Raw genomic sequence first — 24,894 nt, forward strand, 5'->3', positions numbered from 1 at the left:
CTAGCCCAGTATCCTGTCTTCTGACAGTGGCCAGTGTGTCCCAGAGGGAATGAACAATACAGGTAATCATCAAGTGATCCATTCCCTGTCACTCGTGTAGTTCTTGAGTGACCTGTACCCAGTTTTTGTAAGAAATATATCCATCCTTATGTGGTACATGTTCTCCTGCCAAGTGGCATGCCAGAGCTAAATGCAGAAAGGGTTTATAGAGTGCACCAAATTACACCCCTCTTTTCTTAAAGTGTTGTCACTGTTGTCCTTAACGCTCACAATGTTTACCTTCCTTTCTCATGGTGCATGGTATCTTAGAAGTTCTAGGCGCTCGGGGTCATTGGACCTGATCTTCCTGTCACACACACCTTTGTGGCTCCATTGAACTATTGCTGATTTGCTGTACTGGGTGGCAAATTAGGCTAATGTCAGTCTGTAAAGGCTATGCCTTGTTCGAGGGCAGCTGGGCGGGAGGGGGGGGTGGTATCTACCTCAGAAAGAGAAGGGATTGAGTTAACCCTGCCAGCTCTTATGTGCTGTGACTGGTGCTGTACAAGACAATGGAAAAGGCAGCAGCTTCCCTGAGATTAGTCTGAATAGACAGATAAGGATGGAACGCACCCTAGATTAGTGATGAGATGCCTAATTGTGGGATAAACTATTCCAATACCTTACTTGTTAGTAAGGGACTGACTACCTCAAGTGACTAGCAACCTGCCATGTACAGTAACCAGCTTCCTTCCCCATCCATAGGGATGAACTCTGGACCAGTGCTGTGCTGAAACCTTGTGTGCTACTTCTGCATACCTCCTATTCCCTTATGGCTTCTAACTCCCCATGCAGCTCCAGGCCTCCAGATCCCAGAGCATGCCAGACTCCAGGAAAGGGGAAGGCTGGAACAAGGCAAGACCCAGTGTGTGTTTTAAAGCGTGTATTTAAAAGAAAGTGGGTGTGCCCTAGTTTATCAGAAAAGGCCCCATTTTGAGAGGTGCTGCCCAAAGGAAGTTGTGGATCTTGACGCACAGCAGGATCAGTCCCTCTGACCATCTTCTGTGCATTGATGGAGAATGGCCAGACAGGTATTGGTGCCTTGGAATCGTAATCTTGGGGGTCAGTATCTGCATTTTGTCCACTATCTTTTGTTTAAGATCACTTCTGATAGCGCTGCTCAGGTGACAGAAATCCAGTCTGGATGCTAGGTGTGCACACTTCAAAGCTAACTGGATAGCTGAGTGATTTGTCACAAGTGAGCAAGTATTAACCCCTTGTCTTCCTATTTTAAACGCTCTTCCTACAGCATCAGTACCTTTTTAGACTGAATCCTTTCAAAATGAGATGTTACCTCCTGCTGAGGAAGATTTCCAGGGTCTGTCTTTAGATTATGTGGGTCTGCACCAAATCTGGATATAGGACTGAGAGTGGCATATACTCTTAGTTGATTGAGACGTGGTAGACTGTGTTAACTGGTAAGTTAAGAGGTGAGAGACAGGTGCTTGAGTTTATTGCTGGATAAGGACCTGACACTATTCCAAGTCAAAAAACCAGTACATTTTATAGTAAGGCCTATGCTCTAACTATGGGGTGTAACCCTGAACGGGCAGGGCAGTGCACTTTACAGGAGCTGTTATAGACACAAGCCAACAGCAACACTTGCCTTAAAAGCAACTCTTGATCTGCTAGTGTGTTTACCCTCTTTTCTGTGACTTAAAAAAAAAAAAAAAACCACACAGACCCAAGCTCTCCTCTTTCTCTTCCCCCCCCCCCCCCCCCCCCCCCATTTCTGTAATGTTTCCTTAGAAGGCTTTGTTTATAACCTGTGTGAGGACTTCTGGTGAGATTCCACTAGCTGCATTCCTAGTTCCTGCAAGGAAATGTGACCTGTTTATTATTTGTATAATGCCTGGAGTCCCTAATGTGGGAATAGTGCTTGCTCCATGAGGCCCTACTCCTATAAGCCCCATTTCATTGCCTCAGGGCTATTCTCAACCCATCCCTTTCAGTGCCTCCTGCTGATAAGAAACTGGCGAAAAAACATTCTCCAGCATGTTCTCATTTTCCCCTCTGTTTGTTTTATTTTGCTCTACCATCAGGAATAAAGAAACAAAAATAGACACTTTTGTTCTCATAAATAGCTAATCTCCATATTTTTTCTTTGAATAAAATCTCAGATTTTCTTCAACTTTTCACAAAATACATACAAAGTTTACTTCTTATAAACAAAAAAAAGTCAGTCAGCATGTGATGTCTAAGGCATAGATGTTGGCCCTATCCCCTTCAGCACAAAATAACGCCTGCTTTTAGTTGCTGCTGCTGCTGCTTGCAGTGCAGGGGTGAAAACTTAGGAGAATCCTGAAAGCCAGGGGCAGTGAAGTTTCAGCCGTTATGATTGTCTGTTGCAAAGATTTGTCACTAGGCTAAAGCTACTCTGCTCCTTGCTTCAACTATGCTCACATTTTTCAGTAGTCCACCGTTTGCAGCTGATTTTAAAAAACAAATGCACACTGAGGAATTACACTTGAAGAAAAGTCCTTTGACATGGTTTAGTGCGAGGTATTGCATGAAGCGTGTCTAGCTGTGTCTACAAAAGGTCACTACAGCAAGACCCAGTTAAGATGTCATGACTTTGGCCAATGTAAAATGAGTCGGGGCCCTGGACTACATGCCACTACTAGCCCCAGTGTAGCTAGGCTGAAGCTGCCTTGTTTAATGAGAACAAACCCGTATCAAAGTTCACTAAAACTCTCTAGTCTCTACAGCCCCCTTATTTACAGGGTGTAACAGAGCCGTCTCCAGGTGAAGTACTGTACACACACTGCATTGCAGTGCCCCTGGGTCACAGCTGCTGCTAACTTGTGCTGGGGGAAGTTATTGGCAGGCTGGTGGTGGCTTGTTCATACACCCCCCCCGCCGCCGGAGGGGCAAGACCCTGGCCGTCTTTGGTTTTCTGGCTGGCAGCAGGCTCGCTTCCCCTCCCTTTGTTGCTGCAGGGGGCGTAGAGCTTGTCTACAGAGCTACCTTGGGCGGAAGGGGGCGTGCAGAGCTTCCCAACCCGGCCCATCCCAGGGGCGTTCAGCTGCCTGCGCCGTTGCTCTCTGGCGCCGCCGCGCTGGAGCGGCCGTCTGAGGTGGTGCAGCTCAGAGGAGAACACGCGGCTTGTGGGAAGTCCGGGTTTATTGGCGCTTCCCCCTCCCTCTGCTGCTCCCAAAGCGAAAGGGGCCGCTGGAGTTGGGGGGCTGGTCACTATCCCGCCGCTGCGGGGAGGGGCTGTGTTCATTTCGGAGCCTGGGGAGTGCAGGTCAGTGGTGGTGGTAGCTAGAGAAGGTCGATGCATCAGCCCTGGCCCCTTACCCGTGAGGGTCGCCCGGCCTGAGTGCTCCCGGGTCAGCGGCCGCTTTAAAGCTGCCCCGCTTTATAGCCAAAAGCCGGCGCTGGGCTGCTGCCACATTGCATCAGAGCTGGAGGCCGGTGCAGGGACGGGGGAGGGCATTAGGCGTTGGCTCGCCAGAAAGTGAAGCGCATCCTGGGGGTTTATTCCTAGATTTCGTCCCAGGGCGCAGAAGCAGCTCCTGGGAAACTAAACTCAGCTGCAGGGGGCTGCTCCTTTGAGAATTGGCAATTCCTGCTTCTTAGCAGCCAGGAGCTTGCCATCCAGCTCCCTAGTCTGGGTTAAGCTGCCTGCCCCCTTTGACAACAGCTCCTTCCTCCAGCCTCCTTCAGTCCTGAGACTCCGGCCGGCGGGGCCCTGGCTGCCCTCAGGGGGAGTAAGCTGCTCCCGTCTGTATCAGGGTTTAGGCGGCTGCAGAGGGAGGGGAAGCCGCCTCTCACTGGCACTCCTGGGCCACATTCAGGCGTAGGGAGCAGTGAGACCCTCCTGCCAGCTCTCCAGGGGAAGGGGCGAGAAGATCCTCTCCCCGGCCCAGGCCTAAAACCAGAGGCAAACGGGCCTGTTGCGCCCTGGCCGCTCAGGAGAGTCGCAGCAGCCCGTGAAATTGACACACGAGCTGAGGCAACACGACACGTGCTGCTGCTGCCAAGGCCTCTCCCTTTCGAAAGGGGATCTAAAGGGAAAGGGCCCCGGACTAGTTTGTCCAAGGCCGGGCAGCCGCTGAGGGCCCCAGCAGCCTGGCTAACGCCGGCGGTGGAAAGTGGCCTGGGCCGGGGCAGAGCGCCCGTGTTTTGTACTGGCAGAGCCCGGCCGCCGGGGCTTTGGCTGTAGAGCGTTTGAATCCGGCCACGCTCCAGCCCCACGGCCCGTCCGGGGGGGCGAGGGTGGGGCGCTGTTTCCAGCAGCTGCCCAGCCCAGCCCGACTGCTGAATGCGCCTGGCACGCTGCCGGGAACGGAGCGGAGGAGGAAATGGCAAAGCCGCTTTCAAGAGAAACCCCCTGGCCCTCGTCCCCCCGGGGGAGTGAAAACCAGGCCAGGGCTACTGCAGGCGGCCGAGGCTAAACGATGCTTTGGGCAGCCGCTAGGCATCTCCCCCGGCAGCCGGGGCAAGCCCAGCCCGGCGCGGCTCGGCAGCGTGCGCCCGGATTCAGCTCTGCCGGCCCGGCTGGGGGAGATGGAGCCTTTCCGCTAGGAGCTGGCTAGCGCCTGCCAGGCCGTCGGGCCCTGACCCACTGCAAGAAACAGGAGGGAAAGCGGGAGAAAAGGCGGCAGTAAACTCCACCCTGGCAGCCTGGGGCAGGCACAGACCTTTGCCCTGCTCAAGGCGGCGGCAAAACTTGCAGGTTCCAAACACGGTTAGGCTTCGACTGCGCAGCGCCAATAAACGACCTCTAGCACCCCGGGGCCCCATCCCCTTATGGGGCGATGACAAGCGCCCCCCTCGCAGCTCCTTGAAAGTCCCCCGTGTAAGGACACTAACTGCAACCTGCGCTTGCTTCCCTGCCCCCTGCTTTACTAACCCGGGGGACTGACTCCGTGTTAAAGAGGCGGACTTAAAGGCCCCTTGTAAACTACGAATCACCGCTGCCGCTGAGCTCAAACTAACACGCCCCACGAGGCCGAAGGCCCTGGGGGGGCGCAGGGGGACAGGGGAACCCCCCTTGCAGGGGGAAGGGCGCGGGTATGGTCCCGGGCCAGGGAGCCGGGTGGGCTCAGCGAGGGCTATTTGCGTTCGCACGCAGGGGATTAAAGCATCGGCGGCGTCCCTGCCCAACGGAATTGGTTTAAAAATCCAGGGATCCCTAACGCAGGCTTGGTCCGTATTGGAACCGCTTCTCCGGCTCCGGCCCCTGCCCCGGCCCGCCAGTCCCTGGAGCTTCCCCCTGCGAGTCCCGCTCCTCCGCGGTCCCGGGCTCTGGCGGTCTCTGCTCTCGGCGCTGGCAAGGGACTAGCCCAAGATCGGTCCTGCTTCGGCGCCGGCCCGTGCCCCGCCGCCGCGGGGGTACCCGCCCCGAGCGGCGGGAGTTACCTGCAAGCCCAGGTATCGTACAGCGGCGCTGTACATCCAGCGTGGCCGGCCTCAGCAGGCAGCTCTCCCCGCCTCCGGCCGGTGGACCTCGGGCACGTCCCAGCAGGATCCCCCCCCCCGCCCGTCACACAGTGCGGGGTGAAGCCGCAGCTCTCCGGGCCCCCGCTGCAGAGCTCCCCCTCGCGCTTCGGGGGGGGGGGTCTGGCACGGCCCCGTGAGCCAGCCAGGCGCTCGTCACACCCGAGAAAGCGGGGCGGCTTTGGGGCAGGAAGCGGAGGGCGCCCCCCCAGCCCGCCCGGTCAGAGCGGAGCCGGCTTCAGCGCGCACGGAGGGCTTCGTCCCCCGGCACCACTTGCCCGTGAACTGCCGCCAGGAGTCCAGCGTCTTCCCCGACCAGATCCACACGCCCGAGGTGATGCCCACCACCAGGCACATGAAGTACTTGAGCATGAAGACGGCGTAGTCCGGCTTGGGCTTGCGGGGGTCGCCGGGGCAGGAGCAGTTCTGCGCCTTCTCCCAGCTGTCCCGGTAGTGCTGCTCGTACACGTAGCACGCCACCACCAGGGTGGCCGGCACCGTGTAGAGGACGGTGAAGATGCCGATGCGGATCATCAGCCTCTCCAGCTTGTCGGTCTTGGTGCCCCCTTGCTTGATGACGCTGCGGATGCGGAAGAGGGACACGAAGCCCGCCAGCAGGAAGAGGGTCCCGGTGAAGAGGTAGACCACCAGGGGGGCCAGCACGAAGCCCCGCAGGGTGTCCAGGTTCTGGTTGCCCACGTAGCAGACCCCCGCCACCGGGTCCCCGTCCACCGAGCTCAGCGCCAGCACGGCGATGGACTTGACGCTGGGGATGAGCCAGGCGGCCAGGTGGAAGTACTGGGAGTAGCCGGCGATGGCCTCGTTGCCCCACTTCAGGCCGGCGGCCAGGAACCAGGTGAGGGACAGGATCACCCACCAGATGGAGCTGGCCATGCCGAAGAAGTAGAGCAGGAGGAAGACCGTGGTGCAGAGCGCCGGGCCCGTGGTCTCGTAGTGCACGTGGCGGTACTCCTGGTTGCAAGCCACGTTGGCGTGGCCGGCCACCAGCCGCACGATGTAGCCCAGCGAGACGAAGAGGTAGCAGGCGGAGAGGAAGATGATGGGCCGCTCCGGGTAGCGGAACCGCTCCATGTCGATCAGGAAGGTGGCCACGGTGGTGGAGGTGGAGAGGAAGCAGAGGATGGACCAGAGCCCGATCCAGAAGCTGGCGAAGGTCTTCTCGTCCTGGGTGAAGTAGGGCTGGAAGCAGGGCACGGCGCAGTTGGGCACCTGGCCGGTCCGGATCTTGCTGTAGAGCGGGTGGGAGGCGCGGGCGATGGGCACGAAGGGCTCGGTGCAGCGGCACACCCGGCCGCAGTCCGCGCCGCCGCCCGGGGCCAGGCTCCTCTGGGGCCCCCTGGAGGCGCGGGTGGGCTTGGCCAGGGCGGGCGGCGCGGCGGTGGGCTCGCTGCGGTTGTAATCCATGCAGAGCGTCTCCGGGTCCCCCAGCGCCGGCAGCCGGTCGCAGCTCATCCGCTCGGGCCAGGCGAAGCCGTACTGGCGCATGAGGGGCGAGCAGCCGGCCTTGGCCCGCTCGCACACGGCGCGGCAGGGCGGCAGGGGCTTGGCGTAGTCCAGCAGGCAGATGGGGGTGTAGACGCTGCAGAGGAAGAAGCGCAGGTCCGGCGAGCACTGGATCTCCACCAGCGGCCAGAACTGGTGCACCTCCAGCCCCGCCTCGTCCTGCGTGTCGTGGTTGAACTGGTTGGGCATGTAGGTCAGGTTGTAGCCGATGCCCTTGCACATGGGCACCGTGATCTCCTGGCACACGGGCGCCTTGGCGGCGGCGGCCGCCACCGGCGGGAGCCGCAGCAGGAGCAGCAGGCTCAGGAGCCCCCGGCCGGCGCCGAGCATGGTGAGCGCCCGGCGCCGCGGCTGGCCCGGGGCAGCGGCAGACCAGCTCGGGCGGGAGCCGCGGAGTCGCGCCCCGGCCCCGGCCCCCGCCGCCGGCGGGCCGGGGCGCTGCCTGGGCGCGGGCGGCGCTCGGCTCGCGGAGAAGTTCGGCAGCGGTCCCGGCGCCGCGCCCGGCCCCTGGGGCATGGCCCGCCCGCGGGGGGCGGCTCGGCGCTCAGCCCCGGCCGGCCCGCTGCCCCCGCACGCCGGGCTCCATGGCCGCGGGCAGCCACCTGCCGCGAAGGGGAAAGGGCAGCGCTGCGATCCGGCCGGGCGGGCAGGGCATCAGGCTGCCCCGGGCGCCCGCCCCCCTCTGCCGCCGCGGGCTCGGGCTCCGGCTCCGGCTCCGGCTCCGGCTCCGGCTCCGGCCCTCGCTGCAGCCGGCGCGGGCGGAGTGGAGCCTCGGCGCCGGCCACCTGAGTTGAAATGCACGGGCTGCCGCCCCGCCCCCTCGCCTGCTGGCCACGCCCCCGGCCGAGGGCCACGCCCCCCGCGTTTAGCCCCACCCACTCCGCACGGTGATGCCCCGAGGGAGCGTCTCATTCCCCCCCCCATCGGGGCACACGCCGGCGCGGGACGGGGCGCCCCACCTCTGAGTCTGCTCAAACTGGGGCCCTTCCCCGAGCCACCGGGGAGTCTCCGCTTCCCAGGGGAAGCCACGGCCACTGCCCTTCTCGGGCACAGCTCCGCATCCAGCTCAGTGGTTTGAGCATTGGCCTGCTAAACCCAGGGTTGTGAGTTCAATTCTTGAGGGGGCCATTTAGGGATCTGGGGCAAAAATGGGGGATTGGTCCTGCTTTGAGCAGGGGGTTGGACTAGATGATCTCCTGAGGTCCCTTCCAACCCTGATAGTCTATGATTCTATGATCCCGGCCGCTCGGGAGCCCTCAGCTCCACCCAGGCAGCGCTGGGGCAAGGGACTCGCCCCGTCAAATGCAAAGGTGGGTGTTGCGATGTGGCCCTTCCCTTGCAGGCCCTGGTTGCACAACATCACCGCACTGTGCTCCTGCATGAGACCCACAGCCCGAAACTGACTTGCCAAGAGTCTCTTTGCAGCTACCACAAACCTAAATAGGAAAAAGAACAGGAGGACTTGTGGCACCTTTAGAGACGAACACATTTATTAGAGCGTAAGCTTTCGTGAGCTGCAGCTCACTTTGTCGGACGCATTTGGTGGAAAAAAACACCAAATGCATGCGATGAAGTGAACCGTAGCTCACGAAAGCTTACCCTCTAATAAATGTGTTCATCTCTAAAGGTGCCACAAGTCCTCCTGTTCTTTTTGCGAATACAGACTAACACGGCTGCTACTCTGAAACCTAAGTAGTAAACAAACCCTATAAAGGAGGCTAGAGCTGTGCCATCCATGCAGCTGTCACAGTCACAACTGTTGCTTAATGACACAGATGAGGACTTTTTAAAATCTCAGCCTAGGCTTTGTAAGATGACAGTGCCTCTAAAAACATTCTAGGTGTCCCGATATTTTAATTTGCTAATATTTCAACATCTCGAAAAGAATAATATACATTTAATATGCTTCAGATGTTGTTCACCCCTTGCATGTACGCAACGATAGTTTATGTAACCTTATATATAAGCTTGGCAATAGGTGGACTGGGATAATGGCGCTCATTGAAACAAACCCAGTTCCCTCCACAGAGATAAGTTAAAGTGAAGAGAACAGGAAGGAACAGGATAGAAATAAGCTGTGGCTTTGTGCTTTCAATACCTAAGAAGTGCATCAATAACCTACTAATGCATATGCTGGAGAGCCCGATCGCTCATTAATTATACATTTCATTAAAAACTCACAAACAACAGTTTTTGGATGTTTCTCCAACATATCCTTCCGCTATGAAAAGTACCTCCCAGTAACAGGATAAGCAAATTTAACAGGGAAACATTTATAAACCCCTTGTCTGAGCTATTTTGAATCTATTTGTTAGTTTTTTCTAATTGGGTCCCTCTTGTTTGCGTTGCTGGTCTCTTGGACTCTCTCATCTAGCTCTTTCTGGCCCTGCAGAATCCCAGCTGCTCTTTCAGCAGCAGTCTGTGGCCCTACCAGCCCGGGATCGGCTCGCTTTCTTTGATAAAAAGCTGATTGAACAGCTCCCAGTTTCGCTTAGATACCAAACCATGAGAGCTGAGCATCTGACGCAGGGACACAGATTAAATTCAGTGGGGAATTTGACACGCCCAGGAAAGAAGCAGATCTTGAAACTTACTTTTTCCTCTTCATCTCCTCACTGCCCCCTTCGCTTCCCATCCCTCAAAGGTGCAGTATCTTTGTCCTGCTCCCTCCATTAACTTTTCCCACTTCACCCACTGAACACAAGTGGAGTAGGACTTTGGCATGTAAGATTAAGCAGCGGGAATTGGTGCACGTCTCCAGGCCTTCAACCGCCTATTTCCCTACGCAGTATGCTATACTAGCCCCCTCTACACTGAACCAGAAAGAACCAGAGCAGGAAACAAATACAGAAACAGCACATAGGTTGCAAAGTCTTCTCTGTATAATTGTGTCTAAAAGAGATTATTATTCATGTAAACAGCCCTTTCTTAGTCAAGGTCTGGGTGGTAGTATCTACTTTGCAGATGCATAATGACGGTTTGGCTGGAGCCTGGGCCACTGCAGCTAGGGATATCTCAGGAGTGAATCGCTGCCGGGCTAGCTCAGGAAGACTAGAACTCCTTTTGGAACGTGTCCCAGAGAACATCCCATTCCGCTCTCACTTCTGTATAAACAGACCCAAGCTCTGATCCGGTGCCTGTGACAATGGCAAAACTCCCATTGACTTCAGTGGGAGCTGGATCGTCCCATATTGTTTCCCCGCCTAGGAGAGATTAGATATGACAGAATCATGCCCAATTAGTTTCTCCAAAGAAAATAAGGGCCGGGCTACACTACCAAGTTAGGTCGACCCAGCTACGTTGCTTGGGAGGTGCGAAAAATTCCCCCCTCCACCCCCCCGAGAGATGTAGGTAAGCCAACCAGTGTAGCCAGCGCTAAGAATTCTTCCCTCGACCTAGCTGCCACCTCACAGAGAGGCTGAACCCCGTCCATTGCTTTAAGTGTCAGTGCTACAGCAGTGCTGCCGTAGCATGTCTAGAGTAGACATCGAGCCTCCCGACTACAAAACCCTGGGCCTAGTGCCCACGGCTTGCCCTGAAGACCAACTCATCAGCCCAGAGAAAGTAAATGATGAACCAGGGTACACCTTGGACCCTGCATCCGATGAAGTGAGCTGTAGCTCACGAAAGCTTATGCTCTAATAAATTTGTTAGTCTCTAAGGTGCCACAAGTCCTCCTTTTCTTTTTGCGAATACAGACTAACACGGCTGCTACTCTGAAACCTGTCAGGGTACACCTTGTGAGTCTGACATCCCATCCCTTCTCCTTTTAGATGGGTGTCCCCTTGAATATTTTGCTTTAGTCTGAGTAGCAATAGAGCACCCTGGCATGCAGAAACTGTCAGCAGTTTCTCCTGTTTCTCCACCCCCCCAGTACCACCAGGGAACAGTAGCCGTGGCATTGGCCCACCTTGGGTGCTGTGTCCACAGGGACAATATCAGTGGTCACCTCCCTGGCTACCACAGGCTGGACGCTAGCCCAAGGCAGCGTCACTCAGCTGTATATCCAGCTCATTGAGTGGCATGAAGAAGCAAGAAGTTGCTGATATTTTTCAAAACAGTAGCCAGCTCCTGGTTCATCTTAGCTCATTCATATTATAATCAATATACTATAACGAACACAGTTCTTGTATTTATAAAGTGCCTGTCACGTTAGGTGCTAATTCTCAACAGGTCAATGGGAGTTAGGTGCCTAAATACCTATGTGAATCCCAACTACAAGACTCTGATTCTGCAAACACTTAGACCTTGTCTACACACAAAATGTGCACCAGTTTTGCTAAAACTGGATTTTTACATCGATTTCTTGAAAACAGTGCAAGGCCCTACATTAATTTAACCCTGTTTCGGTTTACTGATTTACACTAAATCAAAAGAAACCAGATTTAAACTGACATAAGATTGCCTACAGACAGGATTGCACCAGCTTAGCAAAATCAATTTAAACACCTTACTGTTCGTTAAATCAGTGCAGGTCTTTACGTAGACATATACTTCAGTAGATGCTTAACTTTACACATGGGACTAGTTCTATTGACTTCAAAGGGAGCCCTGGTGTGTATTAAAGCACGTACATAAATATTTGCACGATTGGGGGTCTAACCACCATTAGTAACTGCTGTCCTGTAATAATAGTGAGTTGTTCTTTTTTTTGTCCCTTTGTTGTCTACATATAAAACTGCCACTTTACCAAAAAATAATCAGTTGATACTTATACAAGCGCTTAACATATTAGGAAGTGGACTGGACAAGCTAGAAGGCCTGGTAAATCTCTTTCTTCAAGCTCAATCTCACTGCTCCTTATGGAAATGTCCTATAGAATTTAACAGGGATGAAAACAATCTGGTTCTATAGACACTAACAAGCCTAATGTCTAAGCGAATGAGCTCCTTTTCCTAGAATTTTTGAAGATGCGTACAGAATTTAGAGGTCTGGAGCGTTAGCAGCTAGAAAAAGGATATTCTCTGTTCATAAGCAGATGCTATGATTCCTTCATGTTGCAGCCACTTCAGCATTCCAAAACTGAATGCAGTTTGTCATCAATATTGTAAGATTGATAACACAACCTTTGGTGTAAATGGCAATTTGCAGCTATTGTAAGCTGGCTGAAAAAGGGTGGGGGGGGGGAGAGAATTGCAAAAACTTGGTTCCTTTTTGGGTGAAAATTTTTGATTTTTTTTTTTAAACTAGTGCTAGCAGGGTTTAAAGCAACCAGGTCCCATCTTCAGAGTGCTTACAACCTTGTCACTGACTCATTCTTTCCTCGTGGTCTCCTTTGTCTGCTGCATCTCATTGAATGCTGTCTGTAAGCTCTTTGGGACAGGGACCAGCTCTTTGTTATGGGTTTTTACTGTGTCAAACACAACGGGTCATGATTGTAATCTAAATAATCATCTGGCAGCCTGATATCTGCAAAACCTTAAGGACTGCATGCGTGAGTGAGGGTTTGCTGCATTGGATCAGCTAAATAACAAAACTACACAGGCATAGAATATCAGAGTTGGAAGGGTCCTCAGGAGATCATCTAGTCCAACCCCCTGCTCAAAGCAGAAACAATCCCCAATTTTTTTTTCCCCCAGATCCCTAAATGGCCCCATCAAGGATTGAACTCACAACCCTGGGTTTAGCAGGCCAATGCTCAAGTCAGGCATTGAGTGGTACGGGAGAGGATGGGAGTGAAACAAGAGAAAATGACAGCATGTTGCTGCTTCCAGGAAAGCTGATTCATTCTTACATTCATAGAGTTTAAGGGTAGAAAGGACCATGCAATATGATCTCCTGCATATCACAGACTATTGCATTTCATCCAGTTACCCTTGGAATGAGTCCAATAACTTGTGTCTGACTTGAAGCATGTTCCCCAGACAGGCATCCAGTTTTGATCAGAAGACATCAGGAGATGGAGAATCTACCACTTCCATTGGTAGTTGGTCTAAGGTATCCTATTTTGTATATTTCTTGGTTATTGTTAACAATGAAAAAATGAATTAAATTCCATGCCAGCTGAGGGATTTTAATCCATTAATTGTGAGCCCCCATCCCCCCCGGAATGCACTCAGTTGTCACTTTCAGTCACTTAGGACCGAATGATCAGATGCAGGCGTAAGAGATGTTCCTGCTGATCTGAAAAAAGAAAAGGAGTACTTGTGGCACCTTAGAGACGAACAAATTTATTTGAGCATAAGCTTTCGTGAGCTACAGCTCACTTTATCGGATGTGAAAGCTTATGCTCAAATAAATTTGTTCGTCTCTAAGGTGCCACAAGTACTCCTTTTCTTTTTGCGAATACACACTAACATTGCTGCTACTCTGAAACCTGCTGATCTGAGTGTTTGCACATGCAAACTGGTATTTGCCTGTGTAATCAAAACATTGTGGGAGCAAAGGTGCAGGTAGGGTGTCCCAGTTACATGCAAATACTGCCCACATGTGCAAATGCAAGCGCGTGTACCAGCTGGGCCCCAGATTGAAATACTGTCTTGTTTGGCTTGCAGTTTTAGAGAAACAATTGCACTGGAATCGTGTATTTATTTGCAGCCATCATTGCTATCCAGGTGGCAGGAATATGTCTATGAATTCAGCACTGGAGTCTGCCTCAGCATTTTTCAGTAATAAAATAGCCCTCTTTGGGAGATCAGACTCCATTTCATCTGACCCTGGTAGGAAAAATTGCCTGACTGACTAAATTTGTAGATCTAGGTGGCAGGCTGGTAAAAATACCAGCAGCCACAGCTCCCATCGTTACCAGTCCCAGTGGAGCTGCCCTGGTATTAGAATAACAGTAGGAGCTGGCCCTACAGCTTTCAAGGTACACAAAGCCTGTCAGAGCAGGGAAAGCAGCAGCAGGAGGAGGAAGAGGTGCTAATCATTGTCAATGCGCAGCACTTAGCACCTCCTGGGCAGGTGCTAAGTGCTGTTAATGACAATGGGATTTGCCTAGGCAGGGAACAGGATGAGCTGTGAAAGTCCAATGAAAGGCACTGAAGCAAGTGGGGATTTTCATTTCACTTCGTTATCAGCAGCTTTAGGTCAGTTTGTTGTTACCCTTGTGCATTGCTTACACTAGTTCTCCAGAAGGTGAGCGGGTTCTCCAAAAATGCCAGTGCAGCCACAGAGCTGCTCAATGCTGAAAACTGGGGGGGGGGGGATAAGTTAGAACATAGCACAGCGAAATCTCTCAGGGGTGCGAAAAATCCACATGCCTGCGTGACGTAATTAAGCCGACCTAATCCCTGGTGTAGCCAGCGCTAGGTCAAGAGAAGCATTCTTCCATTCACGTACCTATCACCTCTGGGGAAGGTGACTTAACTACCCTGATGGAAGAACCCCTCTCATCGCTGTACTGAGTGTCTACACTGAATTTCTACAGCTGTGCCGCTGCAGTGTTTTCAGTGTAGACAGAGCCGAGTCGTATTGCCCTGCTATGCCCCCAAACTAGCAGCTGGGGTGGTTAAGAGGAACCCCGCACTACCTGAGGATCACCCTACCTGCAGCGAAATCCTCCAGGGACTGGCTCTGCTGAGGCTAGTACCTCTTAGGGTGTGAGAGTTAACTCAGGCTCTTATCCAGATTTTAGTCCAAACTCCTCTGCCGTCCACACACAAAACCCTTCGAGCCAGGTCTAGATGTGCTTGAACTTGCGCTGTTTACCTGGCTTCGGGTATAAGTTAGAACCCAGGTTTTACTTTATGGTGGGCTCTAACCCACCCACTTTGCAGTGTGGATGGAGTTGAAGCCCAGCTTATAGAGCTAGGTAATAGTCCTTCACTGCCTTCCCACAATTCCTTGGGGGCTGTCTCTTCCTGTTTTTCCACCTGCTGGCTTCCTCTGTATGGTGAACCACCTGCTGGTTGATATACACGTCCTCAGCGTTCAAACCCTTCATTCCGCGCAACCTGCTGTACATCTGCACAGCTCAGCTCACTCGAACAGTGCTAGAGCCGAGCTGCTGTCTGGGAGACCCTCATCCCAGCGTGCTGCCAGCTGGCCAGAGACGCTCAACTCTATCCTGCTGGAGGGCTGGTGTTCGTTCAGTAAGCAGCCCGGTTTTGGGAGACATACCCCAAACCTGCATCTCTGCAACAGGCTGGAGGAGGAGGGGAGTAAGCAAGTGGCAATCCAGTGCAGGAAGAGAATACAAAGCTGGAAGGGCATGTTCCGCAAGGCAGAAGACGCCAACTGCATATTGAGACCCTCCCCATCAGCCTGCCCCTACTATGAGGATTTTGACCAGGTGCTGTGTCCTGCCCCGACCACGGAGTCCACTCCCATGCTTTGTGTTGGTGAATCAGCAAGAGTGGGTAGGGTTAGGGTCTTGCTCTTGAAGCCAATAATGAAATAGACAAGAGATCGTCAGCCACAAGAGCTCATTTAAAACAACTTTAAAAAAATTCTAGCTCGACATGCAAGACAAGAGTAGGGCCTGTGTTTTACTCAGCAAGCAGCGCTGGATCTAGAAAGGTTTTCAACAAATGGCCCGGCTGTCACTCTACGATTAGTACTGGCTCCATGCCAGTTTCCAAGTTGGAGCACTAGATACTTGCGAATCTTTTAGACTCTTTCTCTCACTCTTTGCATCATCAAAGGAGAACTTGGGCTGGCAGGCACGAGTCTTACTTTAAATGTGCACACTGAAAATGTGTTTGAATGAAAAGGATAGCTCTGCTTTCGTTTAGGTGGCAAGGCGCTGATTGTTTAAAAGATGGCTATTCCTAGTGCTCTAAATCTAGATCAGGGGTAGGGTCTCTGCCACTCCACCCCTCTGCCCCTTCCTGCCTCCAGCTGGTACCTGCATTCTGCACAGCCTCACCACCTCCCCAAGGCCCCAACCAGCTTACAGGGGCATGCAGTGGCAAGGAGGAGGGTGGAGCTGGTGTGTGGGTGGGTGAAAAGGCTCGAGGCAGTGGGGGGTATGTGGGGGGGAGCGTGGAGTGGCGGGAGGGTTGGGCAGGGGAATGGGAGTGATGGAGGGGCTGTTTGAGGAGTTGGAGCAGTGGGGGGTGGAGGGTCAGAGTAGTGAAGGGGATTGGGTGGGAGGTCTTGGAACAAGGAAGAGAGGGGTGAAAAGGAGGGGGAGAGAGCTGTGCAGTGAGAGCTGTTTGGGGGATTCATCTTTGTCCTTTCCAATCCCCTCAGATCCATGCCTCCCATTTCTGTTCCCTCCCTGCACAAAACAGCCCCATGCTCGTCCCAGCACTCTTCCTTCATCCTCTCCCCAGCTACTGCTGTCTCCTGCCTCGCCAGAGAACCAGCTTATGCCAGACAGGCAGAGAGACATGAGATGGGGAGATGATACAGGGGCAGTGAGGGGACCTACATGCAGCCAGTGCATTTGGTGGCTGGGGTAATCATTGCCAAGGAGCCAGAGGCAGTGGAGGGGGAGAGCCAGACTGTGGTGCTTGGGGCTGTGGAGAAATGATTTAAAAAAAAATCCAGGACATGAAAAGCTCCATAATTTCATTGTTTCCCCAGTGGCGCCCTTGGGCCCTTCAGAGAATGTGGAGATCAGTTAAATGTAAACCTCTGCAAACCAGGAAATACACAGTACCTGCCACCCCCACTATGTAACCTTAACTCTGCCCTCTTTGAGAGCCGCCCCAATTTGCCAGTAACACATAGAGGAGCATCACACCTTCCCAGACGCTGCAGAACATGTGAGGAGCAGAGTGCCTGAACACTGAAAGACTGACATCTTCTCTTTGCTAAGGCAAAACATGGGTTTAGGGCAAACAGGAGCTACCTACACCTGACCCACATTCCAACGCCTACATCAGCTAAATCACCCCTGACTTGCTAAATATAACCACGCTTTCATGTTGCCCTGAGGAGCCCTTCGGAGACATTGCCTTCGCTTGCCCTCACGAAGCCCCTCCCCCCCCCGCCCACTGTCATGTCTGACCCCGGCCTGCCGACAGTTCCCACGGCACGAAGCCATCTCTAGCGACCGCCTACAAAATCCAGTGGTGAAATGAGGCAGACTTGATCTCTCACGGTACCTCCCTTTCTATCACAGGGCACAGCTCTGCCAAGCTTCCCCAACTAATCCTTCCACCACTCAGTGCAGCTACCCCTAACATGGGGAGCACGACCGGAGGGGCGTGCAGATAAATTTCAGAATTCAAAACACAACCAATGGCACGGTCTCGTAGCCCTGCTTCAGAGCTACGTAGTGTAAATTCATAGATGTAAAGGCCAGAAGGGGCCATTAGATCATGTAGCTTGATCACACATGGCCAGAGAATTCCATCCAGCTACTCCTACATTGAGCCGAATACCTTGTGACGGAGCCCAGGTCTCCGCTCAAAAGTTAGGTCAACCCAGCTGTGAAAAAGCCACACTCCTAAGTGGTGTAGTTAAGCTGACCTAACCACTGGCATTGACAGTGTTAGGTCGACAGAAGAATTCTTCCGTTGGTTTAGCTACTGCCCCTTGGGGGGGGTGGATTAACTGCAACAATGGGAGACTTCGCCCTCCCATTGCTGCGGTGAGCGTCTACACTGAAAGGCTACAGCTGCACCACCCGTAGTGTTTTACATATAAACAAGCCCTGACTCTTCCAGACAGGTGGCCTATCTTGAACTGAAGCCATCAGGAGATGCATAGACGACTCATGCCTCCCCATCCTGCAGGGACACAATCTAAAGGGGAAGACACGTGTCTGCCCCACATGTCTCCTCCACCCAGTGACGTAACCCCCCCACCCTGCACTGCACCAAAGCGCCACAGCCGGGCAATGATATGAGCTGCCCGGGCAGCTGTGGAGTGCTGTGGATCCTCCACCTGCCCTGGGCAGGGGTCTGCGGGGGTGGGAACATTGTCTGGGGGCTGCTCTCGGGCCACCCCACCCCGGGCAGGTGGTGGGTCCCTGTCTCCCCATGGCTGCTTGGGGTCCCGGGACACTCTTACCCGGGCTGGGCTCCAGCTTCTGGGCTGTCTGGGAGGGAAAAAGGAGGGGCAGGGGGCCAGGCCTGGGGCAAAATGTGGACTGGTCAGGCCTGTCCACGTCCAAAAGTAGGAGGGCCTTGGCTCTGCCCTGTTCCAGGGCTCCTGACCACCAAGGCCCACTTCTGCTGAGCCCAATGGACAGCCTGTCCGGCTAGCCTGCAAAAAGGAAGGGTGGGGGGACAAGGACAGGGACAAAACTGTTTTGCTGAGTCTGTCAATAACTTTCAGAGTAGCAGCCGTGTTAGTCTGCATTTGCAAAAAGAAAAGGAGTACTTGTGGCACCTTAGAGACTAACAAATTTATTTGAGCATAAGCTTTTGTGAGCTACAGCTCACTTCATGCTGTAGCTCACAAAAGCTTATGCTCAAATAAATTAGTTAGTCTCTAAGGTGCCACAAGTACTCCTTTTCTTTTTTTGTCAATAACTTGTTATTCGCTCCCCAAACAACCCAACCCCACACCCTGCCCATGATGCAAAAACCATGCTAAAAAGGTCACCCCACTGCTGTCTACTGCATTACACGCTGCTTATTTAAACCCTCTCTGCCTATTCAGCTCGCGAGGCACACAGCTTGGGAAAGGTGCAGTGCACCATCACTCTACTGCTCCTAAACACACCGCGTAGCAATGCTGAGGAGACTGGGTTAAAGCAGCCTGGCTGAGAGCGAAGGAACACAAGAAGTCAGTGAAGTGAAAAGGTTAAGGTGTTGTCTAACCTATTAACCTTTCAACCTGTGCCTTTGTCCTCGGTGTCTGTTCTAGGCATTTTAACTCACTCCCCGCTCCACCAACAGACCTCTCGCTCTTGAAAATCCCCTTCATAGCTCCACTGCCTCCGGGGGCGTCGCGTGTCCCCGTTCGTTGTTTCCCTCGCAGGTGGGTCTGTTTGGATTTTCTATGGGCAGCGACAGCTCTCGCAGGTGGTCAACGAATAGCCCAGAACCGGAGCAGAGCAATGGAAAAGAGAACAAAACTGTCCTGTGGCAATGGATGGAACTGGAAGATGGGAGCTTAAAGATTATTTTCTAGTCTCGTTCTCTCCTCGCCCCTTCTGAGTTGGCGGGAGGATTTAGCCTATGTCTGGGCGTTGGCGAACAAGGGTGGTGTTTCAGGTTCTCATGCGCCTCGTAATATGGACTTCTCCATAAAGGCTCCATAATGGACTTTTCCCTAGTTGTTGTTTTTCACGCCCACTCACAGCCATTAGGTTAAGTCCTGCTGCCCCACCCCCCGCCCAGGACCCCAGGACTTTTGACATGTTTCATGCCCTCCCCCCCCCAACCTAGCCCATCTCCTGGCGAAGACATCAGGAAGTAGTGCTGGGGGAAAGGTGTTGGAGCCAGGGTGAGTCAGCAGTGACCACTGTTTGCTTTGTAACTGCAATCACACCACAGCCTTGGTACAAAGGTCATGGTAGTACCTCAGCTCCCCTCCTGGGTGTACTCCCTTAGACAGCAGGAAAGACTGTGGTACAGCTGCCCCTGCGAACCTTTGCAAAGCTGAGCCCCTCTTCAGGCAAATGAAACAAGCGTCCTCCCTGGCCTAGTTTGAGGGGAGGTTATCCGAGCTTTTCAGGGGCAGGTTTTTAAAATATTGTATTCTGTGATTCATCTGCCTGGTTGCCTGCCGTGAGGAGGGGGAAGGCTGTTGATCTGAGCTGGGTTGATCTGAGCTTATGTATGAATTATACGTTGTAAATTACGGGTATGCTATCCAGCCTAAGGTTAGGGCCTCTGTTGCCAGTCAAAACACATTAATAAATAATACACATCCACACCCCGGAAGCAGTGCAGTGACTTGGCTGGTGGAGGGTTCTTTCCTAACTGGCCCTGTTGCACAGCTACCTAGTGTTTATTGTATTTAGGGGGGCTGAGCATGGGATCAGGTTTCTCCCTTTGCCATCCATCATTTTAATACAAAATATCTCCTGCAGTTTTTGTCGCCTTGGAGTGGCGGCCGTAGTTTAATTTCCTGCTCCTGTTGAAAGCTCTGTGTACAGCCATTGATGACATGGGTCAATTGCACCATCATCAGCTGACATAATGCTGTTAAAGTGTCATGTCCCCATTGTGTGCAGATATGGCCAAATCCTTCACTGCCAGCTAACAGGAAACACCAGATTGCAGGGCTGGGAAATCACTAGGAAGTCACCGCTGCTGACTGCATGGATCAGTGCTGAGGCAGGGGCCTTGAGCAGCGGGGCCCCTGATAGCAATTCAGGGCAGTGGGAGGGACTCACAGCACTGACCCTATAATGATCCACCACCTTCCGGGTAGGCTTGGGTAAGCCATGCTCCTCCCCACAGCTTCCCCTACTTTGTTTGTGTGGGGGGCAGTCCCCCTCCGCCTTCAAGCCACTGCTGACCTCCCACGCACACTCCCATGAGAACCTAAACAGCGACCGGATGCAAAATGCAAAATAAGATCCAGCTTTTGCCTTCTTCTGGAGGTAAAATTGGCAGCCCATTGGCTACCAGACAGACAATATTTTTCACAGTGCCCCAGCCAAGCAGTGTGTGGTATGTGCCACGAGACATGGATGGCGTGTATCACACTGGCCCACTTCACTCAGATGAAAGCACTGGCCTAAGTGCTCAGTCTACCAGGTAGCAGGTTAGGAGACTAAATCTGGACATTCCTTCGTTCATCGAGTTTTTCTTACCTTGACACTTCTCCGGTGGGGAAAATGTTCACCAGCTAGCTAATCTCTATATCTATTGTCGGTATTTCTACAGTGCCCATTAGTGTAGTGCCTTCGTGCTGATTCTGTGGTCATTACTGTCAAAATGGTCACAGATTCATAGAGTTTAAGGGACCATTATGATCAGCTAAAGTAACTCTTGTATAACACCAATCAGAGATTTCATCCCATAATTCCTGCTTGTAACTGAACTAGAGCAGCCAGCCAGTGTTGATTTAAACGTTTTAGTGCCTGGCAGGCCAAGGTTTGTAATAATGATAACTAGGCTGTGCTTTCTAAACCCTACCTGTAACTCGTCATAGTTTTGGCCCAGTTATCATTTTCTGAGTTCTCGACACTGACACAATCACACATCACATCCACGGAGCTCTGTTAAGCTAAGGTTTGACTGTGCTGAAGCTACACAGAAGCTGACTGTGGCTATTTACAAGCCCCCCCTTCTCTCTGAAGTACAATAGCACACTCCTTGGCACGACTTGCAGCTTTTTAATTCTTCCTGATCAAGAGTTTCTGTAAATTAGGAGACTGGCAGTAAACAATCATTGGAAATTTCACTATGGCCTTTGGTTCCTTATCCAAACTATGGTATGTGGCGGAGGACATTCTTCTGTGATGTTTACTGTGTAATTAGGAATGGCTGGATGCAAACTCACAGCCTCCTCTTCTTTTTCTGTTAGCGTTTTTTATTTTTATGAGTGGTTTCATGTCGCTTTGTTATAATATGTCCTGGGAAGTGTGTACATGCAGGTTAGGGGAAACAGAGAAGCTCTGGCTTCCAGTTGTTCTATCAGCTGTAGTTTGTTGCAGGTTTTTGCCACTGGTCCAGATGCATCTAAGGGCTTATCTACACTACCAGCCGGATTGAGGGGCAGCGATCGATCCAGCGGGGTTGATTTATCGAGTCTAGTATAGATGCAATAAATCGACCGCCGATCCCTCTAGTGTCAACTCCGGTACTCCACCTCAACGAGAAGCGCAAGGGGCATCGATGGCAGAGCGTCTCCCATTGACACACCGCAGTGAAGACCCCATGGTAAGTAGATCGAAGTGTGTTGACTTCAGCTACATTATTCACGTAGCTGAAGTTGCATGACTTAGATTGATCCCCCGCGTAGCGTAGACCTGCCCTAAGTCTTAGAGCCTGGCTGTAAATAATGCTCTATTTTCTACGCTGAGGATACATGAAATCTAGCAGGCATTTGTTGGCTTGTCTATGCTTCTGTTCTTTTTTTTTTATGAATACATAGCAGAACATCCATAATAGGATTACGTATTGTATCAGTGCAAGCACATTTGATAGGATTACTACTTACCTTTATAGTATCATAGGTGAGCATACTGCATTACAAACAAATACGTTGGTCTTATAATGTATTATTTGTATTGTGGTCCCTGTCACAGACCAGGACCGCATTTTGCCAGGCGCTGTATAAGCACAGAACAAAAAGACTGGCCTTGCCCCAAAGAGTTTAACAATCTAAGGGAGTACATGGTTGATAAATATTGTCAATTTATAATGTAGCTCTTTACCTTTAGTCATAGAATATCAGGGTTGGAAGGGACCTCAGGAAGTCATCTAGTCCAACCCCCTGCTTGAAGCAGGACCAATCCCCAATATCCCTAAATGGTCTCCTCAAGGATTGAACTCACAACCCTGGGTTTAGCAGGCCAATGCTCAAACCACTGAGCTATCCCTCCCCCCATATAATAAATAAGATATAATAAAGTCCATATAATAAAGATGTTGGTGTATCCCCCACTCTACCAGCAGTTTCTGTTTGGAAGTCTCCTTCCAGGAGACTGCTGGCCTAGGCTGACACGATACGAGTTCCTGGAGATAGATCTTGTCATTGTAGATCAGTGATACTCAGACAAGCTCAGGAGCCACAAGTGGCTCTTTAATATGGCCCCTGCAGCTCTTTGCAGCACAAGATATTAAAACTGTGTGATTTAATTATTAACCAATCTAAGTTATTAACCAACCAGGATGCTTTTACTATGTTATTAGCCAATTGTAGACCACTCGGCCAGTCATTTTGCTGTGCGAATTAGATAGATAGATGGATCGATAGTAAATGAAACAATGAATTCACACTACTGTGGCTCTTTTGGGTAATGTTGATCACTAATTTGGCTCCTGAACCACGGAGGTCTGAGTATCGCTGTTGTAGATCATTTCTGCTCACTGAGAGTGGAGCTATTCCTGGTAAGAATGAGACATATCAACTGACGAGCATTTCTGTATTTGATTCTTTTATTGATCTTTTGTTAGCCTACAAGCATTAACTTGAATAATTATCTTGATGAGGGAATCCTGGGATTTTTGTACATATCAGCTGGGATTGCCAAAAAGACCTAAGGCAGTTGGATGTCTAACTCCCTTTGCTTTCTTCGAAGATACCAGCCATCCCCCTTGTCTACACTCGGGGAGTTTTACAGATACTTCCCATATTTGTTAATACTGTGTCAACTCCACTGGCATTAACACTGAAATCCCCAGTGTAGATAGTTTGCTGGTTGACACCATCTGTTTAAGTACCATGACAATTAGACCTGCTCCAAACAGGATTAGTTGAAATGGTGCTAAAATTGTAAGTGGCCCATATATGGTAGGCCAATCCCAACATTGCTAAACTCAGTACAGCAGAACTGGTGCGAGCAGTGGCAGGGAAATGTTTCCAGTTACACAAGGCTGCTGAGGTTGATTCTCCATGGCCTAGCCCATGGGTAGTCATTCACCTCTACCATGCAGATTTGGTAGCGCATTGCACCCTCTTTGCCCAGGTGAAAATAGCAACACCAGGTGCAAGGCAGAGGAGAATAAGTGCCTCCTCTCCCTCCTGCCATGTTGCCCTGGGGGGAAAATGCAGAGAGGAGTTAGTCAGCGACTCCAGCAGGTCAGAGCAGAAGCCACCAAAGCGGGGAAAGGGCCTGTGGATATTCAGAGAACTGCCTACAGTTTTGATTGGTCTGCCTCAGCCTTGTGCTGATTGGCCTCCATCGCAATCTCTTCACCTCACATTTACGCCACATCTGCTGGGCCCTTGGGTACTGCCTTATTAGGCATGATTTGTTTTATTTTTACATAATGTATATGTATCAATCAGATGCATGTCTTGGAAGACACACATTTTCTGTATCTAAACACTCAGCATATGGGTATCTGGAATACATGTACGGATTGTACCTAAATAATTGCACTTGTGTGGTTTCCCTGCTCAAGTGTTGTTTCACTGCAGGGCCTTGCTTCTGACTACCTGAACCAAGGGAGAATGGTTTATAAATACGAAGCCAAGGCCCTACATTACCTTTGAACAATGTAGCCAGAGTCCCACATTCAGTAACAGGGCAGCTTACTTTGTGCTTGACATTTCACACAAGTGGGTGACAGACATACTACCAAGATAACAATATGGGCGCTAAGGACAGCATGTGAGCTTTACCTTTGATCTTCCTGGCAACCCTGCTGCGGTGCATCAGAACCTGACATTTTTCATATATGTACTTTTTGGAGCATCAAGTTGTGGTTTACATTTTTTTTTTTTTTACACTGGCCCTTGGAAAAGAGAAAAGGCTCCATGCTGAAGTTGACATGATAAATTACTATGGCTCTTGCAAAGCCCGCAGTGTTCATTATGTAAATACTTATTTATGGACCTTAAAATTGTGGATTATCTAACTAGATAGTGAGCGACTTTAAGCCCCTTCCCCAGTCTATTGACTTGATAGAATCTAATGGCTCCTTCAAAGCAATTAGTGTCTATTGGGTTAGGGCCTATTGTCTATTTAGAAAATTTTAAAAATATGTGTTATTTACCCAAAAGACTTTAATGGGTGTTTAAATACATAGTTGGATGGGTTCTGAAATGGATATTGCTACATATAGTGAAATGTTTCCTGAAAAGAGATTGCTCTGGGTACTTTGCAATGTGAAATAGCTTGCTCATTTGGGATTTTTAAACAGCAAGGGGAATTGTGTTGGGTAGAAATTTGTATGTTTAAAAATTTCACTAGTTGTAGTGAATTTTGGGTTTCATGAAAGTTGCCAAATTGAAGCACGAACTCCAACAGCTTTTTCCTGAGTCCCGGCCCCATACTGTCCATCAATGTGTCTGAACAGTAAGGACTGCTTCCTGGGGGGAACAAATTGCTCAGTGCCCATGGTTCACTCAAAATTTTGTCCTGCAAAGGTGACAGTGAATGACAATGAGGTGGAGGTTTTCTTTGGAACTGGACTGAGA

General features: G+C 51.4%; 1 protein-coding gene and 1 long non-coding RNA gene across 2 annotated transcripts; one reads left to right on the forward strand and one right to left on the reverse strand.

Annotated features, from left to right (window-relative positions):
* Positions 1-2,075: 2,075 nt before the first annotated feature.
* On the reverse strand, positions 2,076-7,765 carry FZD5 (frizzled class receptor 5). The gene has a single exon (XM_038422457.2). It carries the CDS (start codon positions 7,522-7,524, stop codon positions 5,641-5,643), a length of 1,884 nt encoding a protein of 627 aa, XP_038278385.1. The 5' UTR covers positions 7,525-7,765; the 3' UTR covers positions 2,076-5,640.
* Positions 7,766-12,145: 4,380 nt separating this feature from the next.
* LOC122458196 lies at positions 12,146-21,672 on the forward strand. The gene is made up of 3 exons (XR_006278101.1): positions 12,146-12,945; positions 18,508-18,656; positions 18,829-21,672. It is a non-coding gene; the product is annotated as an uncharacterized LOC122458196 (long non-coding RNA).
* Positions 21,673-24,894: the final 3,222 nt, after the last annotated feature.

Source organism: Dermochelys coriacea, chromosome 11, assembly GCF_009764565.3.
Source record: "Dermochelys coriacea isolate rDerCor1 chromosome 11, rDerCor1.pri.v4, whole genome shotgun sequence".
Lineage (NCBI taxonomy): Eukaryota > Metazoa > Chordata > Testudines > Dermochelyidae > Dermochelys > Dermochelys coriacea.